This window comes from Oncorhynchus mykiss, chromosome 31, assembly GCF_013265735.2.
Source record: "Oncorhynchus mykiss isolate Arlee chromosome 31, USDA_OmykA_1.1, whole genome shotgun sequence".
Classification (NCBI taxonomy): domain Eukaryota; kingdom Metazoa; phylum Chordata; class Actinopteri; order Salmoniformes; family Salmonidae; genus Oncorhynchus; species Oncorhynchus mykiss.
The window spans coordinates 21,509,546-21,530,094 of NC_050571.1; the positions used below are offsets into that span (position 1 = coordinate 21,509,546).

Consider the following 20,549-nt stretch of genomic DNA (forward strand, 5'->3'; position numbering starts at 1 on the left):
TGACTTGCCTAGTTAAATAAAGGTAAAATAAAAATAAAGATTGCGACCGAGCTTTAACTTCCTGACTGATGTCTTGAGAATTTTCCTGCCTCATGCTGCCATCTATTTTGTGAAGTGCACCAGTCCCTCCTGCAGCAAAGCACCCCCACAACATGATGCTGCCACCCTTGTGCTTCACGGTTGAAATTGTGTTCTTCGGCTTGCAAGCCTCCCCCTTTTTCCTCCAAACATAAAAATGGTCATTATCGCCAAACAGTTCTATTTTTGTTTCATCAAAAATAGAACTGGACATTTCTCCAGAAAGTATGATCTTTGTCCCCATGTGCAGTTGCAAACCATAGTCTGTCTTTTTTATGCTGGTTTTGGAGCAGTGGCTTCTTCCTTGCTGAGCGGCCTTTCAGGTTATGTCGATATAGGACTCGTTTTACTGTGGATATAGATACTTTTGTACATGTTTCCTCCAGCATCTTCACAAGGTCCTTTGCTGTTGTTCTGGGATTGATTTGCACTTTTCACACCAAAGTACATTCATTTCTAGGAGACAGAATGCATCTCCTTCCTGAGCGGTATGACGGCTGTGTGGTCCCATGGTGTTTATACTTGCGTAATATTGTTTGTACAGTTGAACGTTGTACCTTCAGGCTTTTGGAAATTGCTCCCAAGGATGAACCAGACTTGTGGAGGTCTCAAAAAAGAATTTTGAGGTCTTGGCTGATTTCTTTTGATTTTCCAATGATGTCAAGCAAAGAGGTACTGAGTTTGAAAGTAGTCCTTGAAATACATCCACAGGTACACCTCCAATCCAACCTCAAATTATGTCAATTAGCCTACCAGAAGCTTCTAAAGCCATGACATAATTTTCTGGAATTTTCCAAGCTGTTTAAAGGCACAGTCAACTTAGTGTATGTAAACTTCTGACCCACTGGGTGATACAGAGAAATAATCTGTTTGTAAACAATTGTTGGACAAATTACTTGTGTCACAAAGTAGATGTCCTAACCGACTTTCCAAAACTATAGTTTGTTAACAAGACATTTCTGGAGTGGTTGAAAAATGTTCACATGCGAAAATCAAAGTTGCAGTTTCATATGTGTGAACTTGCAATTCTACTTGTGAAAGTGAAAGTCTAATTTGCAGTTTCAGATATAAGAAACTCCAACTGTGAAAATCTTACTTTGTGGGGTTGAAATAATGTTATCTGAAAAGATGGTGTTAACATGTTGCAGTAGTATCCAAAAAGCCCAAATGTGGGACAAGGGAAAGATTTTGCAGGACATTCACAGAACCGTGGACATAATACATTTTTCGAGGGGCAGGTTAATTGATCACGCTCAAATGGCGACATAGTTCTGCTGTGTGAAGTGCCTGTTGCTACATCCATTTTTGGACTTAGAAATTAACGATATACACTACCGGTCAAAATATTTAGAACACCTACTCATTCAAGGTTTAAAAAAAAATATATATATATATATATATATATATATATATATATATATATTCTATATTGTAGAATAATAGTGAAGACATCAAAACTATGAAATAACACATATGGTACCATGTCGTAACCAAAAAAGTAAAACAAAACAAAATATATTTTATATTTGACATTCCTCAAATAGCCACCCTTTGCCTTGATGACAGCTTTGCACACTCTTGGCATTCTCTCAACCAGCTTCACCTGGAATGCTTTTCCAACAGTCTTGAAGGATTTCCTACATATACTGAGCACTTGTTGGCTGCTTTTCCTTCACTCTGTGGTCTGACTCCTCCCAAACCATCACAATTTGGTCGGGGGATTGTGGAGGCCAGGTAATCTGATACAGCACTCCATCATTCTCTTTCTTGGTAAAATAGCCCTTACACAGCCTAGAGGTGTGTTGGGTCATTGTCCTGTTGAAAAACAAGTAATAGTCCCACTAAGCCCAAACCAGATGGGATGGTGTATCGCTGCAGAATGCTGTGGTAGCCATGCTGGTTAAGTGTGCCTTGAATTCTAAATAAATCACAGACAGTGTCACCAGCAAAGCACCCCCACACCATAACACCTCCTCCTCCATGCTTTACAGCGGGAAATACAAGATATCATCCGTTCACCCACACTGCGTCTCACAAAACCATGGCGGTTGGAATGAAAAGACTCCAGACCGAAGGACAGATTTCCACCGGTCTAATGTCCATTGCTTGTGTTTCTTGGAACAAGCACGTCTCTTATTATTATCAATGTCCTTTAATCAATCCTTTAGTAGTGGTTTCGTTGCAGCAATTCGACCATGAAGGCCTGATTCACACAGTCTCCTCTGAACAGTTGATGTTGAGATGTGTCTGGCAGTTAACTCTAATGAACTTATCCTCCGCAGCAGAGGAAACTCTGGGTCTTCCATTCCTGTGGTGGTCCTCATGAGAGCCAGTTTCATCATAGCGCTTGATGGTTTTTGCGACTGCACTTGAAGAAACTTTCAAAGTTCTTGAAATGGTTCATATTGACTGTCCTTCATGGCTTAAAGTAATGATGAACTGTCGTTTCCCTTTGCTTATTTGAGCTGTACTTGCCATAACATGGACTTGGTCTTTTACCAAATAGGGCTATCTTCTGTATACTCTCCTACCTTATCACAACACAACTGGTTGGCTCGTTAAGAAGGAAAGAAATTCCACAAATTAAAAATAGTAAAAATAAAGGACAAACCCTTGAATGCCTCATGAACTTAGTTCAACTCTCATACCCCATCAGAACCCAACACATACAGTGCATTCTGAAAGTATTCAGACTCCTTGACTTTTTCCACATTTTTTACGCTACAGCCTTATTGTAAAATGTATTACATCTTTTTTTTACTCATCAATATACACACAATGCCCCACATTTTTTTTTGCAAATGTATTAAAAATAAAGTATTATTTACACAAGTATTCAGACCCTTTGCTATGAGACTCGAAATTGATATAGAGCGTGCTATGGAGTAGACGTGCTTTACTAGAGTTTTAAACAAATTCATATTTATCTTAACCTCTCTCAAACATTGTCTGGCAATATGACAAAGGGAAAAGGCACCCGAAAAAGGGGGCGCTAAACAAGATGATTTGAATGAGATAGACATCGAACCAATTTCAACATTGCCGACCCACGAGGAGTTAGCTGAAGATGCTAGCTCCCAAGAGTTCCCCACAGAACTTACTCTGTGGGGACCTAGTGACTGCTATAAACTCACTAAGCAAGATAACAGTCGATCAACGAGGCCAGGCTAAAGGACATAGAGAAACAGTGCACAACGTTCCAAAATGACAACAAAAGTCCAATTGGAAATGCTCGACGCCAGAACATCCAAATATGTGGGATCCAGGAGGACACTGAGAAAGGGAAACCCACTGAATTTGTCTCGGAGCTGATACCGGCATTGCTGGGGAGTGAACACTTCAAAACGGCCATCCTGATCAACCGAGCACACAGATCACAGGCAACGAAGCTGGCCAAGTGCGCGCCACCAAGGCCATTCATCGCACGGCTGCACTATACCCAGACCAGGGATCTCATCCTCAAGCTGGCTAGTCAAAGTTCCCCATTAACTACAATGGAGCTAGGGTGTCTTTCTACCCAGATCTTACTTTGGAGGTGAGGAACCAGCGGAAAGAGTATGATGAGTTACGCAAGAAATGCAGGGCGGCCAACATCCGAGATGGATTCCTCTTCCCAACCCGGTTTAAGGTGACAGTCGAGGGATCAACATGTACGTTTGACAACCCAAAAGAGACCGATCTTTTCTTGTCAAGCAAGCTCCCTGGCTGAGGATACAGAACGGCTGTGTCAACCGGCTAAATGGCCAAATACAGGCCAGGGATGCGTTTGAATTTCCTGTCAATGTCTTTTCGATCAGAAGATCAGAAATAGGGACTTATATGATGAGTGAGATGTTATGAGTGAGATGTTAGGAGTAGCAATCCTGATAAGGAAAAACATTCCTTTTGTTTACTCATCCTCGATTTCAGATCCTAATGGTCGGTATATTATTGTGGCTGGTACACTGAATTCGAAACCAATAACCTTTGTCAATTTATGTGGACCCAACTTCGATGATCCATCATTTTTTCAAAGGGTATTTAAGGCCATACCAAATATCTCGGATACTAGTGTTATTGTTGGAGGTGACTTTAACTCTACGTTAGATACTCTTTTAGATAAACAGCTATCAAGGTCACTTCAACAATCAAATGTCAGTGTCTGTCTAAATACATTGATGACAAACCTCAACATTGTCGATATTTGGAGATTGACGCACCCAGCAGATAGGGATTATTCTTTCTTTTCGGCAGTTCATAAATCATATTCCAGAATTTACAATTTTTTTGTTGGACTCCAAACAAATTTCAGCAGCTGCGTCTGTTACCTATCACCCTATTCTAATTACGGACCACTCTCCTCTGTCCATGGTGCTGAAACTCGACAATGTGTCTACAGGTCGACGACCGTGGCGCTTAGACGCATACTTTTTGAAAGATGAGACTTTTTGTCAGTATTTGAAGGCGCAGATTGCCCTTTTCCTCGGAGGTAACGACACCGGGATGTTGACGACTCCACCCTTTGGGATCTCTAAAGGCTGTGATTAGAGGTTACATTATTTCTTATACATCAGAGAGGAAGAAACACACTAATACTAGGCTGAGAGAAATTAAAAGAGAGTTAGGATAACAGGATAATGTTTTTAGGATGAATTCCTCGAATGCAGTCCTTGAGAAGATCACAAAGTTGAAATATGAATACAATACCATCCTTTCGAAACAGGTGGGCTCTTTACTTGCTAGAACGCAACAAAGTTATTTTGAACTGAGTGACAAACCACATCAATTATTTGCAAGACAGCTAAGGCATGTACAGGCATCTAGAGCTATTCACAAAATAAAAGACAAGAAGGGTACAATAGTAACAGAACCACAGGATATTAATAAATGCTTTGTGCAGTTTTACTCAGAGCTATATCGATCGAAATGCGATGCTACTGATCCACAAACTATGGAACGTTTTCTCACTGAATGTGAAATTCCTAAACTAGACGGGGGGCAGCTGCTGCACTCGATGCTGGGATAACTTTGGAGGTAATTAACACAGCGATAGTACAATTTCCAAACAGCAAGGCCCCTGGGCCCGATGGATATGTAATAGCATTCTATAAGAAGTACTGTGCCAGTCTAGCTCCACTTATGTTGCGAATATTTAAACCTTCCAAAGAAAATGCCAAACTCCCGCAAACACTGTATGAGGCTACAATAGCACAAATTTTGAAAAAATATAGAGAATCCATGGAGATGTTGTCTTATCGCCCTGTGTCATTACTCCCCATAGAAAATAAAATGTTGACAAAGATATTGGCAAACCGATTGAAAAAATATATTTCTGACATCATACACCCTGACCAGACAGGTTTTATCCCGGGCCGACATACAGTATATACTACAATTTGAGACGCCTTTTCAACGTAATGTATCATGATCATAAAGTTGAGGCAGTGGTAATAGCTCTTGATGCAGAGAAGGCGTTTGATCAGATTGAGTGGAAGTATGTGATGTCGGTTCTGGAGCATTTCGGGTTTGGAAAGGAATATATTAATTGGATAAGAATTATTTATGCACACCCAATGGCGTCCGTGGTAACCAATCAGGAAATGTCGCAGTCATTCTGCCTGTTCAAGGGCTGCCGACAAGGGTACCCTATTTCGCCTGCTGTCTTCGCTATAGCCGTGGAACCCCTTGCTACTCTTAACGAGGAAGCCAGAATTTCAAAGAAGCATTCATGCAAGTACAAGATAGAGGGGGGATTTGGCCTTCCTCACTTTAAACTGTATTATTGGGCTGCTAATCTGAACATAAAGTCTTCTGGAGGGAAAGTTTACCTGGGATGCGACAGAATGATATGCCTTCATGGCTTTTGATTGAACATGCCTCTTGTCAACGTTCCTCTCTCCCTGCACTTGGTAATAGTCCAACATATGTGAAAAAAAGCCATTTAAATCAAATCAAATCAAATCAAATTTTATTTGTCACATACACATGGTTAGCAGATGTTAATGCGAGTGTAGCGAAATGCTTGTGCTTCTAGTTCCGACAATGCAGTAATAACCAACAAGTAATCTAACTAACAATTCCAAAACTACTGTCTTGTACACAGTGTAAGGGGATAAAGAATATGTACATAAGGATATATGAATGAGTGATGGTACAGAGCAGCATAGGCAAGATACAGTAGATGGTATCGAGTACAGTATGTACAAATGAGATGAGTATGTAAACAAAGTGGCATAGTTTAAAGTGGCTAGTGATACATGTATTACATGTGATACATTTATGACTCTAATCCAGTCATTTGTCATACTCTTAGGATCTGGAAACAGATTAGGTATTTTCTTAACATACCTACTGTATACATTGATTTGCTTGAATCATGCTTTTCACGCTGCATTGGATATGGTGTTTTCACATTGGAGAGAGAAGGGGCTCACAACAATTGGTGACTTATACATTGACGGTCAGTTAGCTTCATTTCAACAATTACAGGGTAAGTATAACATGCCAACAACACATTTTTTCAGACACCTCCAAATCAGGAATTTCTTAAGGACACATATCCCACGGTATGGCATTAAGAGAAATAGTCCTACATTAGATAGCTTGATCCTTGTCAAACCCCATTCAAAAGGGTCAGTCTCTAGACTGTATGATGTGCTACAGGCCCACATAGAGGTATCCACAGACACTATTAAAAGGGCTTGGGAACAAGAACTTGGTTCAGAAAGCTCTCAGGAATATAAACCACAGTTCAGTGAATGCCAGACACAACCTTGTTCAGTTTAAGGTGATACACAGGTTACGTTACTCAAAAGTAAAACTGCATAAAATATTCCCGGACACCTCACCACTGTGTGAGAGGTGCAAGCAGGATGAGGGGACGTTGACCCACTTATTTTTGACATGTCCTAAGTTACATGCTTACTGGGCTCTCATTTTTGATTACTTATCTAAAGCCTTCGATAGAGTTATAGCCCCAGACCCATTGATCACTCCGTTTGGTACAGTTGATGGGAATAACCAGGAGGGGAAGGATGTCTCTCTTTGTACTTTATTAGCCAAAAGGCTCATATTGCAATTTTGGAAATTGGAGACTGTACCTACCTTTGAAATGTGGTTATGGGATTTAGGGAATGTAATACATATGGAAAGGATTTGATATAATACCTTCAATAGAAGTCCAATGTTTTAGAAAATATGGCAGCCAATACTGGATAAATGGTCTAGTCCCACTTCATATCTGGGTTGATGATCTGCTGCTACTCTGTGCTGTACTCCACTCTATATATTTTTGGCTTAACTACACTGCTTGTAATGACTATATTTTGTCTTCTTATACATTCACAAAGTCTGCTGCCTCAGTTTGTATGATGGAAATTTGCAAATACTCCAGAATGTTATGAAGAATGATCAGATGAATTGCAATTAATTGCAAAGTCCCTCTTTGCCATGCAAATGAACTGAACCCCCAAAAAAACATTTCCACCGCATTTCAGCCCTGCCACAAAAGGACCAGCTGATATCATGTCAGTGATTCTCTCGTTAACACAGGTGTGAGTGTTGACGAGGACAAGGCTGAAGATCACTCTGTCATGCTGATTGAGATTGAATAGCATACTGGAAGCTTCAAAAGGAGGGTGGTGCTTGGAATCATTGTTCTTTCTCTGTCAACCATCGTTACCTGCAAGGAAACACGTGCCGTCATCATTGCTTTGCACAAAAAGTGCTTCACAGGCAAGGATATTGCTGCCAGTAAGATTGCACCTAAATCAACCATTTATCACATCATCAAGAACTTCAAGGAGAGCGGTTAAGTTGTTGTGAAGAAGGTTTCAGGGCTCCCAAGAAAGTCCAGCAAGCTGATCAGCAAGTTGATTCAGCTGCGGGATCGGAGCACAACCAGTACAGAGCTTGCTCAAAGAATGGTAGCAGGCAGTTGTGAGTGCATCTGCACGCACAATGAGGCAAAGACTTTTGAAGGATGGACTGGTGTCAAGAAGGGCAGCAAAGAAGCCAGTTCTCTCCAGGAAAAACATCAAGGACAGACTGATATTCTGCAAAAGGTACAGGAATTGGACTGCTGAGGACTGGGGTAAAGTAATTTTCTCTGATGAATCCCCCCTCCGATTGTTTGAGGCATCCGGAAAAAAGCTAGTACGGAGAAGACAAGGTGAGTGCTACCATCAGTCCTGTGTCATGCCAACAGTAAAGCATCCTGAGACCATTCATGTGTTGGGTTGCTTCTCAGCGAAGGGAGTGGGCTCACTCACAAACCATCCAGGAACTGTTTGGTGACGAACAATGCCTTTTCCAGCATGATGGAGCACCTTGCCATAAGGCAAAAGTGCTAACTAAGTGGCTCGGGGAACAAAACATCGATATTTTGGCTCCATGGCAAGGAAACTCCCCAGACCTTAATCCCATTGAGAACTTGTGGTCAATCCTCAAGAGGCGGGTGGACAAACAAAAACCAACAAATTCTGACAAACTCCAAGCATTGATTATGCAATAATGGGCTGCCATCAGTCGGGATATGGCCCAGAAGTTAATTGACAGCATGCCAGGGCGGTTTGCAGACGTCTTGAAAAAGAAGGGTCGACACTGCAAATGTTGACTCTTTGCATCAACTTCATGTAATTGTCAATAAAAGCCTTTGACACTTATGAAATGCTTGTAATTATACTTCAGTATTCCTTAGTAACATCTGACAAAAATATCTAAAGACACTGAAGCAGCAAACTCTGTGGAAGTTAATATTTGTGTCATTCTCAAAACCTTTGGCCACGACTGTACCACCTAATAGGATTTAGTTTTATTTTGTTTATGTGTGAGTTAAGTTTTGTTTTGTCCTCTAAATTGACCATCTCATTTAACAGTACAATGAATGTCAATGTTTGTATCGCTGTCTTCTTTTATTTATTTTTTATTGGAAAATAATAAACATATTATATATGTTTTTTTAAAGAACACAGTGGCCTCCATCATTCTTAAATGGACGAAGCTTGGAACCACCAAGAGTCTTCCTAGATCTGGCCAAACTGAGCAATCAGGGGTGAAGGGCCTTGGTCAGGGAGGGGACCAAGAACCTGATGGCCACTCTGACAGGGCTCCAGAGTTCCTCTGTGTAGATGGAAGAACCTTCCAGAAGGATAACCATCTCTGCAGCACTCCAGCAATCAGGCCTTTATGGTAGAGTGGCCAGACGAAAGCCACACCTCAGTAAAAGCCATGATAGCCCGCTTGGAATTTGCCAAAAGCTAAACAGTGTCGGTCCTGGTGGGTCCCTGAATGGGAGGCCAGATGTAGCTGGAGGTGGTGAAAATAAAAATGTGCGGGGGTAAAAAAATGACGATGGAAAAACATGTGATAAATGTACATGTTTTTTTTTCATGTGTTCTTTTTTTGCACAGGTGTAGGATCTTAATTTGATTACCCTGTTGCAGCAGAACCTTCCTGAACAATGCAAGAAATGTAAAACTTGTAGTGCATTTGAGGTTTAAAAAGACTTCTGAAGTTTGTCATTTCCACTTTGATATTTCAGACTTGATTTTCCCTTACAACCCATACAAAAATGTCCATTAATTATAATCCACATAATAATAATTTTCCTGCTGTAGCAAACCGTCTCAAATTAAGATCCCACATATGTTTGCACCAACACAGTATTGTAGTAGGTCACAAAGGGCAAAAGCATTCTAATGGAATCAAAGACGGTACCCATTTGACGTTACAATATCGCATGAAAGATTCATCCCAAATACCCTCCTAACCTCCCAAAGAGCTGAGTCATCATCTCAAGTTGTAGCTTAAGTGTCTCGTTTCGCAACGAAAACAACCTATTTCGGCCCCTCAAGCAAATATATCCATTAATGAGGAAGCAGCATAATTTGAACCTATTAACTTTAGGCTTAGAGGCATACAGTGAACTGTATCATTTAGATAGCCCTTCAAATTGAGGGAAAGATGTTAACGAATAGCATGTTGGGAAGCACAGATCAGACAGGGTGGTGTTGGGGGGGGGCATCCAAATATTTGGCCCATAAATAATTAATTCTCCATAAAACATGAGCAATCCTTCGCGCTCCAGTTTTGAGAATATCGTTCAGCAAATGATTGCCCTGGATATTAAGTAATGCTTTTATAGTAGTGGGAAGGAGGAATGGATCACTGTACTATTTGTTTGGACATTAGTTTAGTTCAGTTGAGGTTTCTCTATAAAACATTAAAGCAGTTATATATATAATTTTTTTAAACATTACAACACATTTCACAACAGATTTCACAACACATTAAGTGTATGCCCTCAGGCCACTACTCTAATACCACATATCTACAACACAAAATCCATGTGTTCATGTGTGTATAGTGCATATGTTACTCTGTGTGTGTATACGTGTGTCTGTGCCTGTGTGTGTGTCTCTTCACAGTCCCCGCTGTTCCATAAGGTGTATTTTTATCAGTTTTCTTTCTGCTTGCATACGTTGGAATAGATGTTGGAATCGATGTTAACTGCTCAAGGCAGTTAAAACACTGTTCCTAGGCTGTCATTGAAAATAATAATAACTGACTTGCCTAGTTAAATGTAGTACTGTGCGCCTCCCATAGTCTGTTCTCGACTTGAGGACTATGAAGACACCTCTTGTGGGTTATGCATGGGTGTCTGAGCTGTGTGCTTGTAGTTCAAACAGACTTGGTACATTTGGCATATCAATACTTTTCACAAATACATGTTGTGATGAAGTCTCTCTTGAGCAAGGAGAGATTGATATGCATATTATTCATGTGAGCTCTTTGTGTACATTTAAGGCTCAGCCATGCTGCCCTGTTCTGGGTCAAATGTAATGTTCCCAAATCCCTCTTTGTGGCACTTGACTACAAGACTGGACAGTAGTCCATATGCGACAAAACTAGGGCCTTTAGGGCCTGCCTTATTGATAGATTTGTTAAGAATGCAGAGCAGTGCTTGATTATGGACAGATTTCTCCCCATCTTAGCTACTTTTGCATCAATATGTTTTGACCATGACAGTTTACAATCGTGGGTTACTCCAAGCAGTTTAGGCTCCTCAACTTGCTCAATTTCCACATTATTCATTACAAGATTTAGTTGAGGTATAGGGTTTAGTGAATGATTTGTCCCACATACAATGCTTTTTGTTTTTTAAATATTTAGGACTAACTTATTTCTTGCCACCCATTCTAAAATGACTGCAGCTCGTTGTTAAGTGTTGCAGTGATTTCACTTGCTGGCGTGTATAATGTTGAATCATCAACATGCATAGACACACAGGCTTTAAGATTGAAAAAAGTAAGGGGCCTAGACAGCTGCCTTGGGGAATGCTCCATCTGGATTATGTTGGAGAGGCTTCCATTAAAGAACACGCTCTGTATTCTGAAAGACAGGTAACTCTGAATCCACAATATAGCAGGGAATGTAAAGCCATAACACAGGTTTTTCCAGCAGCAGATTATTATCAATAATTTCAAAAGCTGCAGGGAAGTCTAACAAGACAGCTCCCATAATATTTTATTATCAATTTCTCTCAGACAATCATCAATCATTTTTGTATGTGCTATGTTTGCCCTTCCCTATAAGCGTGCTGAAAATCTGTTGTTCATTTGTTTACTGTGAAATAGCATTGTGTCTGGTCAACAAAGAAAAATATCCAAAAGTTTACTAAGGGTTGGTAACGGGCTGATTTGTCAGCTGTTTGAGCCAGTAAAGGGTGCTTCGCTATTATTGGGTAGCATAATGACTTTTTCTTCCCACCGGGCCAGAGGGTACATACTTTCCTGTAGGCTTACAGTATTTTATTTAACCTTTATTTAACTCGGCAAGTCAGTTAAGATCAAATTCTTATTTTCAATGATGGGCTAGGAACAGTGGGTTAACTGCCTTGTTCAGGGGCAGAACAACAGATTTTTACCTTGTCAGCTGTCATGACTGTCCTGATCAGGTCAGGTTACAGGAGACCACAACCCTACAGATTATCTCTCACCCCCAACAGAGGAGGAGAGATCTAGGGGTTTTATGAGAGATGTGGGGGTTTTATGACCCCTCACGACCCTGGTAAATCTTAGGCCACAGACAACATTCCTTTGTCCTCTCACTATGGAGAACCAGCCTCAGAACATTAAACATGCAATAAAGGGACTTTGGAACAATGGTATCCGTCAGCCACAATGGTGGTCATGACGATAGATGGAATATGAAAATGTATATCATTTTTGTTTTACCAACAACCAACAACGACGAGACGGCCTACAGGGAGGAGGTGAGGGCCCTCGGAGTGTGGTGTCAGGAAAATAACCTCACACTCAACGTCAACAAAACTAAGGAGATGATTGTGGACTTCAGGAAACAGCAGAGGGAACACCCCCCTATCCACATCGATGGAACAGTAGTGGAGAGGGTAGTAAGTTTTAAGTTCCTCGACGTACACATCACAGCCAAACTGAATTGGTCCACCCACACAGACAGCATCGTGAAGAAAGCGCAACAGTGCCTCTTCAACCTCAGGAGGCTGAAGAAATTCGGCTTGTCACCAAAAGCACTCACAAACTTCTACAGATGCACAATCGAGAGCATCCTGTCGGGCTGTATCACCGCCTGGTACGGCAACTGCTCCGCCCACAACCGTAAGGCTCTCCAGAGGGTAGTGAGGTCTGCACAACGCATCACCGGGGGCAAACTACCTGCCCTCCAGGACACCTACACCACCCGATGTCACAGGAAGGCCATAAAGATCATCAAGGACAACAACCACCCGAGCCACTGCCTGTTCACCCCGCTATCATCCAGAAGGCGAGGTCAGTACAGGTGCATCAAAGCTGGGACCGAGAGACTGAAAAACAGCTTCTATCTCAAGGCCATCAGACTGTTAAACAGCCACCACTAACATTGAGTGGCTGCTGCCAACACACTGACTCAACTCCAGCCACTTTAATAATGGGAATTGATGGGAAATGATGTAAAATATATCACTTTTTCTCTCTCTTTTAAATCCCCATTTTGGGTAACACGCGCCATAGTGTGTTGGCCCGTTATACTAAGTTTTAATCAATAGCCTAGACTGTGATCATTCATCATTTAAGCTTTCTAGTAAATAAATACTCAACTAAGATTGGTGTGGTACGAACTCATTGGTGGGACCCGGGTCCGTGCAGATTCCCGGATTATGCGACGTTCAGAATGAGATTGTAGAGGAAACTGATTAATTAGCGACTGTTGTAAAATCGATATTCTTTGAGTTAATTTGGGAAATAGAAACTCAATAAAACTAATTTTCCCATGGTGCCCCAGGTTAATGAGTTAATAATTGCTTGATTAATTTAATCACGCAATTAGAAACCTTTAATCATTTGATGAGCAACAGTCGTCACATTAACAGCTCATTAACAGCTCTTTAACAGCTCTTTAATAGCTCATTAACAGCTCAGGGATTTGATCTTGCAACCTTTTGGTTATTAGTCCAACGCTCTAACCACTAGGCTACCTGCCTGCCGAAGAGATGGCAAATAGGAGTGGCAATATCGTCCGCTAATCATCCTCAGAAATGTTTCATTCAAGTTGTCAGGCCCCGTTGGCTTGTCATTGTTAATAGACAACAATAATTATTTCAACTCTTCAACACTCACTTAACGGAATTTAAAAATTACAATGCTTGTCTTTCATAATTTGGTCAGTTATGCATGGATGTGTAGGTTCAGAATGTGCAGATCTTGCCGATGAAAAATGGATCAAAGTAGTTGCCAATATCAGTGGGTTTTGTGATGAATGACCCGAGTTTTCCTTTTAACCCCAAATTTAATTTAAGGTGCTCCAAAGCTTTTTACTATCATTCTTTATATAATTTATCTTTGTTTCGTAGTACATTAGTTAATGGCAATGGAATCTTCTTGAATGGTACAACTGCAGCTGAATGGTGGTTTCAGAGTGATGAATGCAAGGCCTTCGTAAAGAATCTCAGACTACGAGTGCTGATCTAGGAGAAGTTTAGCCTTTTAGATCATAATGAATAAGATTACAAGGACCGGGGGGACCTGATCCTAGATCAGCACTCTTACTCTGAGAGACTTTATGAATATAGGCTCAGATTGTGGTTTAGCTCAGTATCCGTGTGGGGTCAATGGATTTCATATACAGTACATATGGTAACATTACCTATTTTGATCAACAAAATGATCAAGGAAATGGCATGCCAACCATAATCATTCTCTTCCTAAAGGTTTTATGATGATTTCACAGATGAGTGCGTTCTCACACCAACCGACCAAGTAACACAGTGATGTGTGTCAGTGACGAGTGGCCGACAGATAGTGTAATGTATGACGGATGCAGGATGAGAAATTATGCTGCTATCATCTGGAGTGGCTGCAGCTAAGATTGATGGCTCATATTTGTTGAATGGCAGCGGGGCCAACATAAAGGATTATTGCTAGTTTTGCAGCCCCTTTCATACACACACACACACACACACACACACACACAAACACACACACACACACACACACACACACACACACAAACAGACGTTCAATAATGTGTGTGAAAGCATACAGTGAAAACACATTCCCATATCTCCCTCTTTATGCCATGTTTATGTAAATTATAGTTCCCCACAGAGCACTGGGAAATTACTAAACCCTAAAGGGCCCCAAGAACTCTGAACGAAAGCTTCTGTTGACAGTGCAAAGAAAACACTCTTTAGTAGAAAGATACAGAGGAATTGTGGTGGGTAATGTTATTGTTGTGGCTGTTTAGCTGTTTCTCCTCAGTCCTTCATATATCTCTCTGTATGTATCAATCTCCTGTACCAGACATGTACAGGTTAGAGCTGGCTGGTGGACTGGGAGCCATCCTGCTGCTACTGGGAGTCTTCACGGCCATCTACAAGTGCTACAACGTGGAGATCATGCTCTGCTACCGGAGGCACTTTGGGAGTGACGAGACAGAGGACGGTGAGTGTTTGTCACCTGGGGCTGGGCTGGGCGTGTCCTACATGGCCGCTCTGGGCCTATACCCCTCCCCTGAGAGCCAGTGTAAGTCTCAGAGTAGGAAAAATGTCAGCGGCCCGGAGACTGTGACAGAAGCCATTTTCTCACCGTATTAAGGATTCACCCAAGTGAAAATGATGTGCTTGAAATTCACAAGAACTACAGCCGATGCTCTGACCCTTATTTTAGTGACACAGGCTGAATTCAGAATAAATTCCCATTCTGACCACTTATCCCATAGTTGTCTGTATCCACACTGCTTTGTTTTAGGATTTAAGTGTCACGATTTTATGACACGGTTGGTCACCTTCTAGGATAGAGCCCCTTGCTTACAGTCACAATAGAGAGATACTTTTGTTGTTAAACAACTATTTCATTTCATACTCACATTCATCTTGAATTGTCATTTGATAACAAAAAACAGTCTCTCTGTCTTTGGTCTCTTCACCCACAGACAACAAGGAGCATGATGCCTATCTGTCCTACACAAGAGTTGAGCTGGATTCCATGGACAGGGGCTCCAGTGAAGAGGAGCAGTTTGCTCTGGAGATCCTCCCAGATGTTCTGGAGAAACACTACGGATACAAGCTCTTCATCCCCGACCGGGACCTCATCCCCACCAGTCACAGCAGTGAGTGATCCCCCGCTTCATCCATCCTCCATCACGGTCCCTCATGGTAGAGCTTCTCCCTGATGCCCAGAATTCAGTTGACTGTCAAGAGGAATCTCTTCTGGCTGTCTTCCTTCTGCCATTGCCTCATATTCAGAGAAAGAAAAGCCAATCTATATGAGGTGGTGTGTGTTGTGGTGTGTTTTTGTGGGCCTGCATATCTGTCAATGCTGGATCTCCACAAGCCTTCCAGGCAGCTACTCTATTGTTTATTGGTGTTGGCATCTTACTTGAGAGTGGTGTCAAATAGTTACATGTGTGGGAAAGGCAGAGAGGAAATTAAATTCAGCAACTGCAGTTGTGTTTTACCAGAGTTTTACATAAGCTTGATATGTGTCAATTCACCTTGATTTTCCTCTTTACACACAGTCAAAGGTGCACGCACGTGAGCTAACACTCTCTTTCTCTCTCACACACACACACACACACACACTCACCAGGCCCCAACAGACACATACAGATTGGCCCAACAAACATATCCCTCCATGGATGTCATTTTGCCCTATACAAAAAAATATATACAATATGCTCCCTCCTTGCCCCCCAAATAACTTTGAAACTAATGTCCATTCCTTGCATAATTTAACATGCGGTGCATCCAAAATAAATCCCGAACTGCTTAGGCTGGTGCAAGCCATGCTTCCAGAAATGCACTGCTTTCAACATCTATTTACTCACAGGCACACCATGGGGCTCAGTAGGGTGTATTGATAGTTGGGAAATTGCTGCATAGGTAATGAATTATATAGAAGTGTTCAGTTCACTGAGAGGCAGTCTGCCATCATTAATACCAACACATTTACAGATCAGGACAACATAACCAAATGACAATGTGTTTAAACACCTAATTTGTTCAGAAAGAGAAAATATTGAGGCGAGAGAGAGAGTGGGGTGGGGGGGAGATAGGGAGAGAGCGAGAGAGAGAGAGGGGGTGGGGAGAGAGAGGGAGTAACAGGTTCACTGGTACTTAATTGTATTAATTGATTTACATAATCATCAGCAAATGAAAAAAATGCGTAATAAAAAAATAAAAAAGCTCTCCAGCTCAGTCCCGCTCATACAAATTGTATTATTTATGCACTGCAAATTGACCGTGAAATTGCAATGTGTTGTCGCTCTTCCATCATTAATTTTGTTAGGAACTGGCAAGAGATGAAAGGAAGAGCATATCAAATCAAATCCACCGACATCGCCAAGGCAAGGTTAACATAATATGTGTGCCTATGTCATTACTAATTAAACATCTGTATGTCAATTAATATAATGTATGTAAACATTGTAACAATATTAATATTTTTGACCATATTTGAACTCTATTAGCATAGAGCCTCTGTATTGCAGTCAAAAAAGGCAACAACATTAATATATTCCCAAAATCCTATATTCACCTCCTGTCTGGAGTCTGGACACCCCTGATACTGTACATACAGTGCCTTCAGAAAGTATTCATACCCCTTGATTTATTCCAAATACTTTGTAGAATGACCTTTGGCGGTGATAACAGCTGTGAGTCTTTCTTTCTATATATGCGTAAACATTGGTATACTGTGATCTATAAGGCCATTTTGGAAAAACTGCCACTTTCTCTCTGTTCATATTTGATAAGGTCAGAAAATAACTTCCAGTTACGGTCTCACTCCTACTTACTTTTAACGGTTCCTAAAATCAGAACAGATCATGGCAAAAATTGTTTCAGCTGCAGCTCTGTGGTCCTGGAATTCTCTCCAGACCAGCTTGAAACTCCAGGATCTTGTTTACTTAGAGTTTAAAACTTTGGTTGACTCACATGTTACCGGGGAATGTGATTGTCATTAGCACTTGATGCGGTAGTACATATAATTTATTTTTGATCTATGACGCTTGTGTGTTTCTGTAATTGAAATGTATGTGCATCTACGTCCCACATTTGTTTCATGCTGTGTCTAAGTTGTTACAGTATGTCTGATATTTGTCTCAAACATTGTTCCCCCCTGCTGCTGTCTTGGTTGGAGCAGGTCTCTCTTGAAAAATGTATGTTATCTCAATGAGTCTAACCTGGACAAATAAGGTTAAATTAAAACATTTAAAAGTCTCTAAGAGCTTTGAACACCTGGAATGTACAATAATTCTTCAAGCTCTGTCAAGTTGCTTGTTGATCGTTACTAGACAACCATTTTCAAGTCTTGCCATAGATTTTCAAGCTGATTCAAATCTGTAACTACGCCACTCAGGAACATTCAATGTCGTCTTGGCAAGCAACTCCAGTGTATATTTGGCCTTGTGTTTTAGATTATTGCCTTGCTAAAATGTGAATTCGGGAGACAAGCAGACTGAACCAGGTTTTCCTCTAGGATTTTACCTGTGCTTAGCTCTATTCTTTTTCTTTTAATCCTAAAAAAACTCCCTAGTCCAAGCATACCCATAACATGATGCAGCTGTAATGGATGTGAAACGGCTAGCTAGTTAGCGGTGGTGCGCGCTAAATAGCATTTCAATCGGTGACATCACTTGCTCTGAGACATTGAAGTAGTGGTTCCCCTTGCTCTGCAAGGGCCGTGGCTTTTGTGGAGCGATGGGTAACGATGCTTCGTGGGTGACTGTTGTTGATGTGTGCAGAGGGTCCCTGGTTTGCGCCCGGGTATGGGCGAGGGGACTGTCTAAAGTTATACTGTTACATTGATGCTGTTGACCCAGATCACTGGTTTCTGCGGGAAAGGAGGAGGTCAAAAGGGGGGTGAGTGTAACGGATGTGAAACGGCTAGCTAGTTAGCGGTGGTGCGAGCTAAATAGCGTTTCAATCGGTGACGTCACTTGCTCCTGAGACCTTGAAGTAGTGGTTCCCCTTGCTCTGCAAGGGCTGTGGCTTTTGTGGAGTGATGGGTAATGATGCTTCGAGGGTGACTTTAGTTGATTTGTGCAGAGGGTCCCTGGTTCGCGCCCGGGTATGGGCGAGGGGACGGTCTAAAGTTACACTGTTACACAGCCACCACCACGCTGTGAAAAGTGGTACTCAGTGATGTGTTGTGTTGGATTTTTATATAAACGTAACGCTTTTTATTCAGGACATAAAGTACATTTTTTTGCCACATTTTTTGGTGCCTTATGCCTTATTGCAAACAGGATGCATGTTTTGGAATAATTGTATTCTGTACAGACTTCCCTCTTTTCACACTGTCATTTAGGTTAGTATTGTGGAGTAACAATGATCCATCCTCAGTTTTCTCCTATCACAGCCATTAAACTCTGGAACTGTTTTAAAGTCACCATTGGCCTCATGGTGAAATCCCTGGGCGGTTTCTTTGTTCCCCGATAACTGCGCTTGGAAGGACGCCTCAATCATTGTATTGACTGGGTGTATTGATACACCATCCAAAGTGTAATGAATAACTTCACCATGCTTAAAGGGATATTCAATGTCTGCTTTTATACCCATCTACCAATAGGTACCCTTCTTTGTGAGCCATTGGAAAACCTCCCCGGTCTTTGTGGATACATCTGTAATTTAAAATTCACTGCTTAACTGAAGAACCTTAAAGATAATTGTATATGTGAGGTACAGAGATGAGGTAGTCATTCAAAAATCATGTTAAACACTATTGCACACAGTAAGTCCATGCAACTTATTATGTGACTTTTATGTGTTAAGCAAATCTTTACTCCTGAACATATTTAGGCTTGCTATAACGAAGGGGTTGAATACTTGTTGACACAAGACGTTTCAGCTTTTCATTTGTATTTCATTTGTTAAAATAAATTCTAAAAACTAAATTCCACTCTGACATTATGAGTGTTTTGTGTAGGCCACTGACACAAAATCTCAATTTAATCCATTTTAAATTCAGGCTTTAACACAACAAAATGTGGAATTAGTCCAAGGGTGTAAATACTTTATGAAGGCACTGTAAATACAGTATGTACCCCCAATATTTACAGTTGAAGTCGGAAGTGTACATACATCTTTACCAAATACATTTAAATTCAGTTTTTCACAATTCCTGACATTTAATCCTAGTAAAAATTAGCTGTCTTGGGTTAGTTAGGATCACCACTTTATTTTAAGAATGTATTATTTTATTTCACCTTTATTTAACCAGGTAAGCCAGTTGAGAACAAGTTCTCATTTACAACTGCGACCTGGCCAAGATAAAGCAAAGCAGTGCGACAGAAACAACAACACAGAGTTACACATGGAATAAACAATCGTACAGTCAATAACACAATAGAAAAAAAAGAAAGTCTACATACAGTGTGTGCAAATGGCATGAGGAGGTATGGCAATGAATAGGCCATAGTAGCAAAGTAATTACAATTTAGCAGATTAACACTGGAGTGATAGATAAGCAGATGATGGTACTGTATGTCCGTAGTGATACTGGTGTGCAAAAGATCAGCAAAGTAAATAAAAACAATATGGGGATGAGATAGGTAGATTGGGTGGGCTATTTACAGATGGACTATGTACAGCTGCAGCGATCGGTTAGCTGCTCAGATAGCTGATGATTAAAGTTAGTGAGGGAAATGTAAGTCTCCAGCTTCAATCCAAGATGCCGTAGCAGTCAGACGTCTTTGTCCTGTCGTGTCCCTTGTATATATCGTTTTACATCCTTTTCTTCGCATATCCTTTCAAATATTTTGCTCAACCTCAATATCTAAATACTCTTCTGCAACCCGCCTCACCCAATGTGGCGTGGATCTGCTTTTTTTTCTAAAGTATTTATATTTACTACGGATCTAGAATCCCTCATATGAAGCTAGCCAGCTAACTACCAGCTATCAGTCAGCAAACCATTGCCAGCGGTCATCAGCTAACCTTCAGCTCGGAAAGCTCTCGTCAGTTCGAACAACGT

At 41.1% G+C, this 20,549-nt stretch overlaps 1 protein-coding gene across 1 annotated transcript in view; it reads left to right on the top strand.

The window, feature by feature from the left end:
* Positions 1-20,549, top strand: part of LOC110504767 (X-linked interleukin-1 receptor accessory protein-like 2) — a 432,915-nt gene that overhangs the window by 393,418 nt on the left and 18,948 nt on the right. The window contains exons 9-10 of the mRNA XM_021583579.2: positions 14,877-15,017; positions 15,508-15,684. Of these exons, the coding sequence (XP_021439254.1) occupies positions 14,877-15,017; positions 15,508-15,684 (318 nt within the window). The remainder of the gene's footprint in view (positions 1-14,876; positions 15,018-15,507; positions 15,685-20,549) is intronic.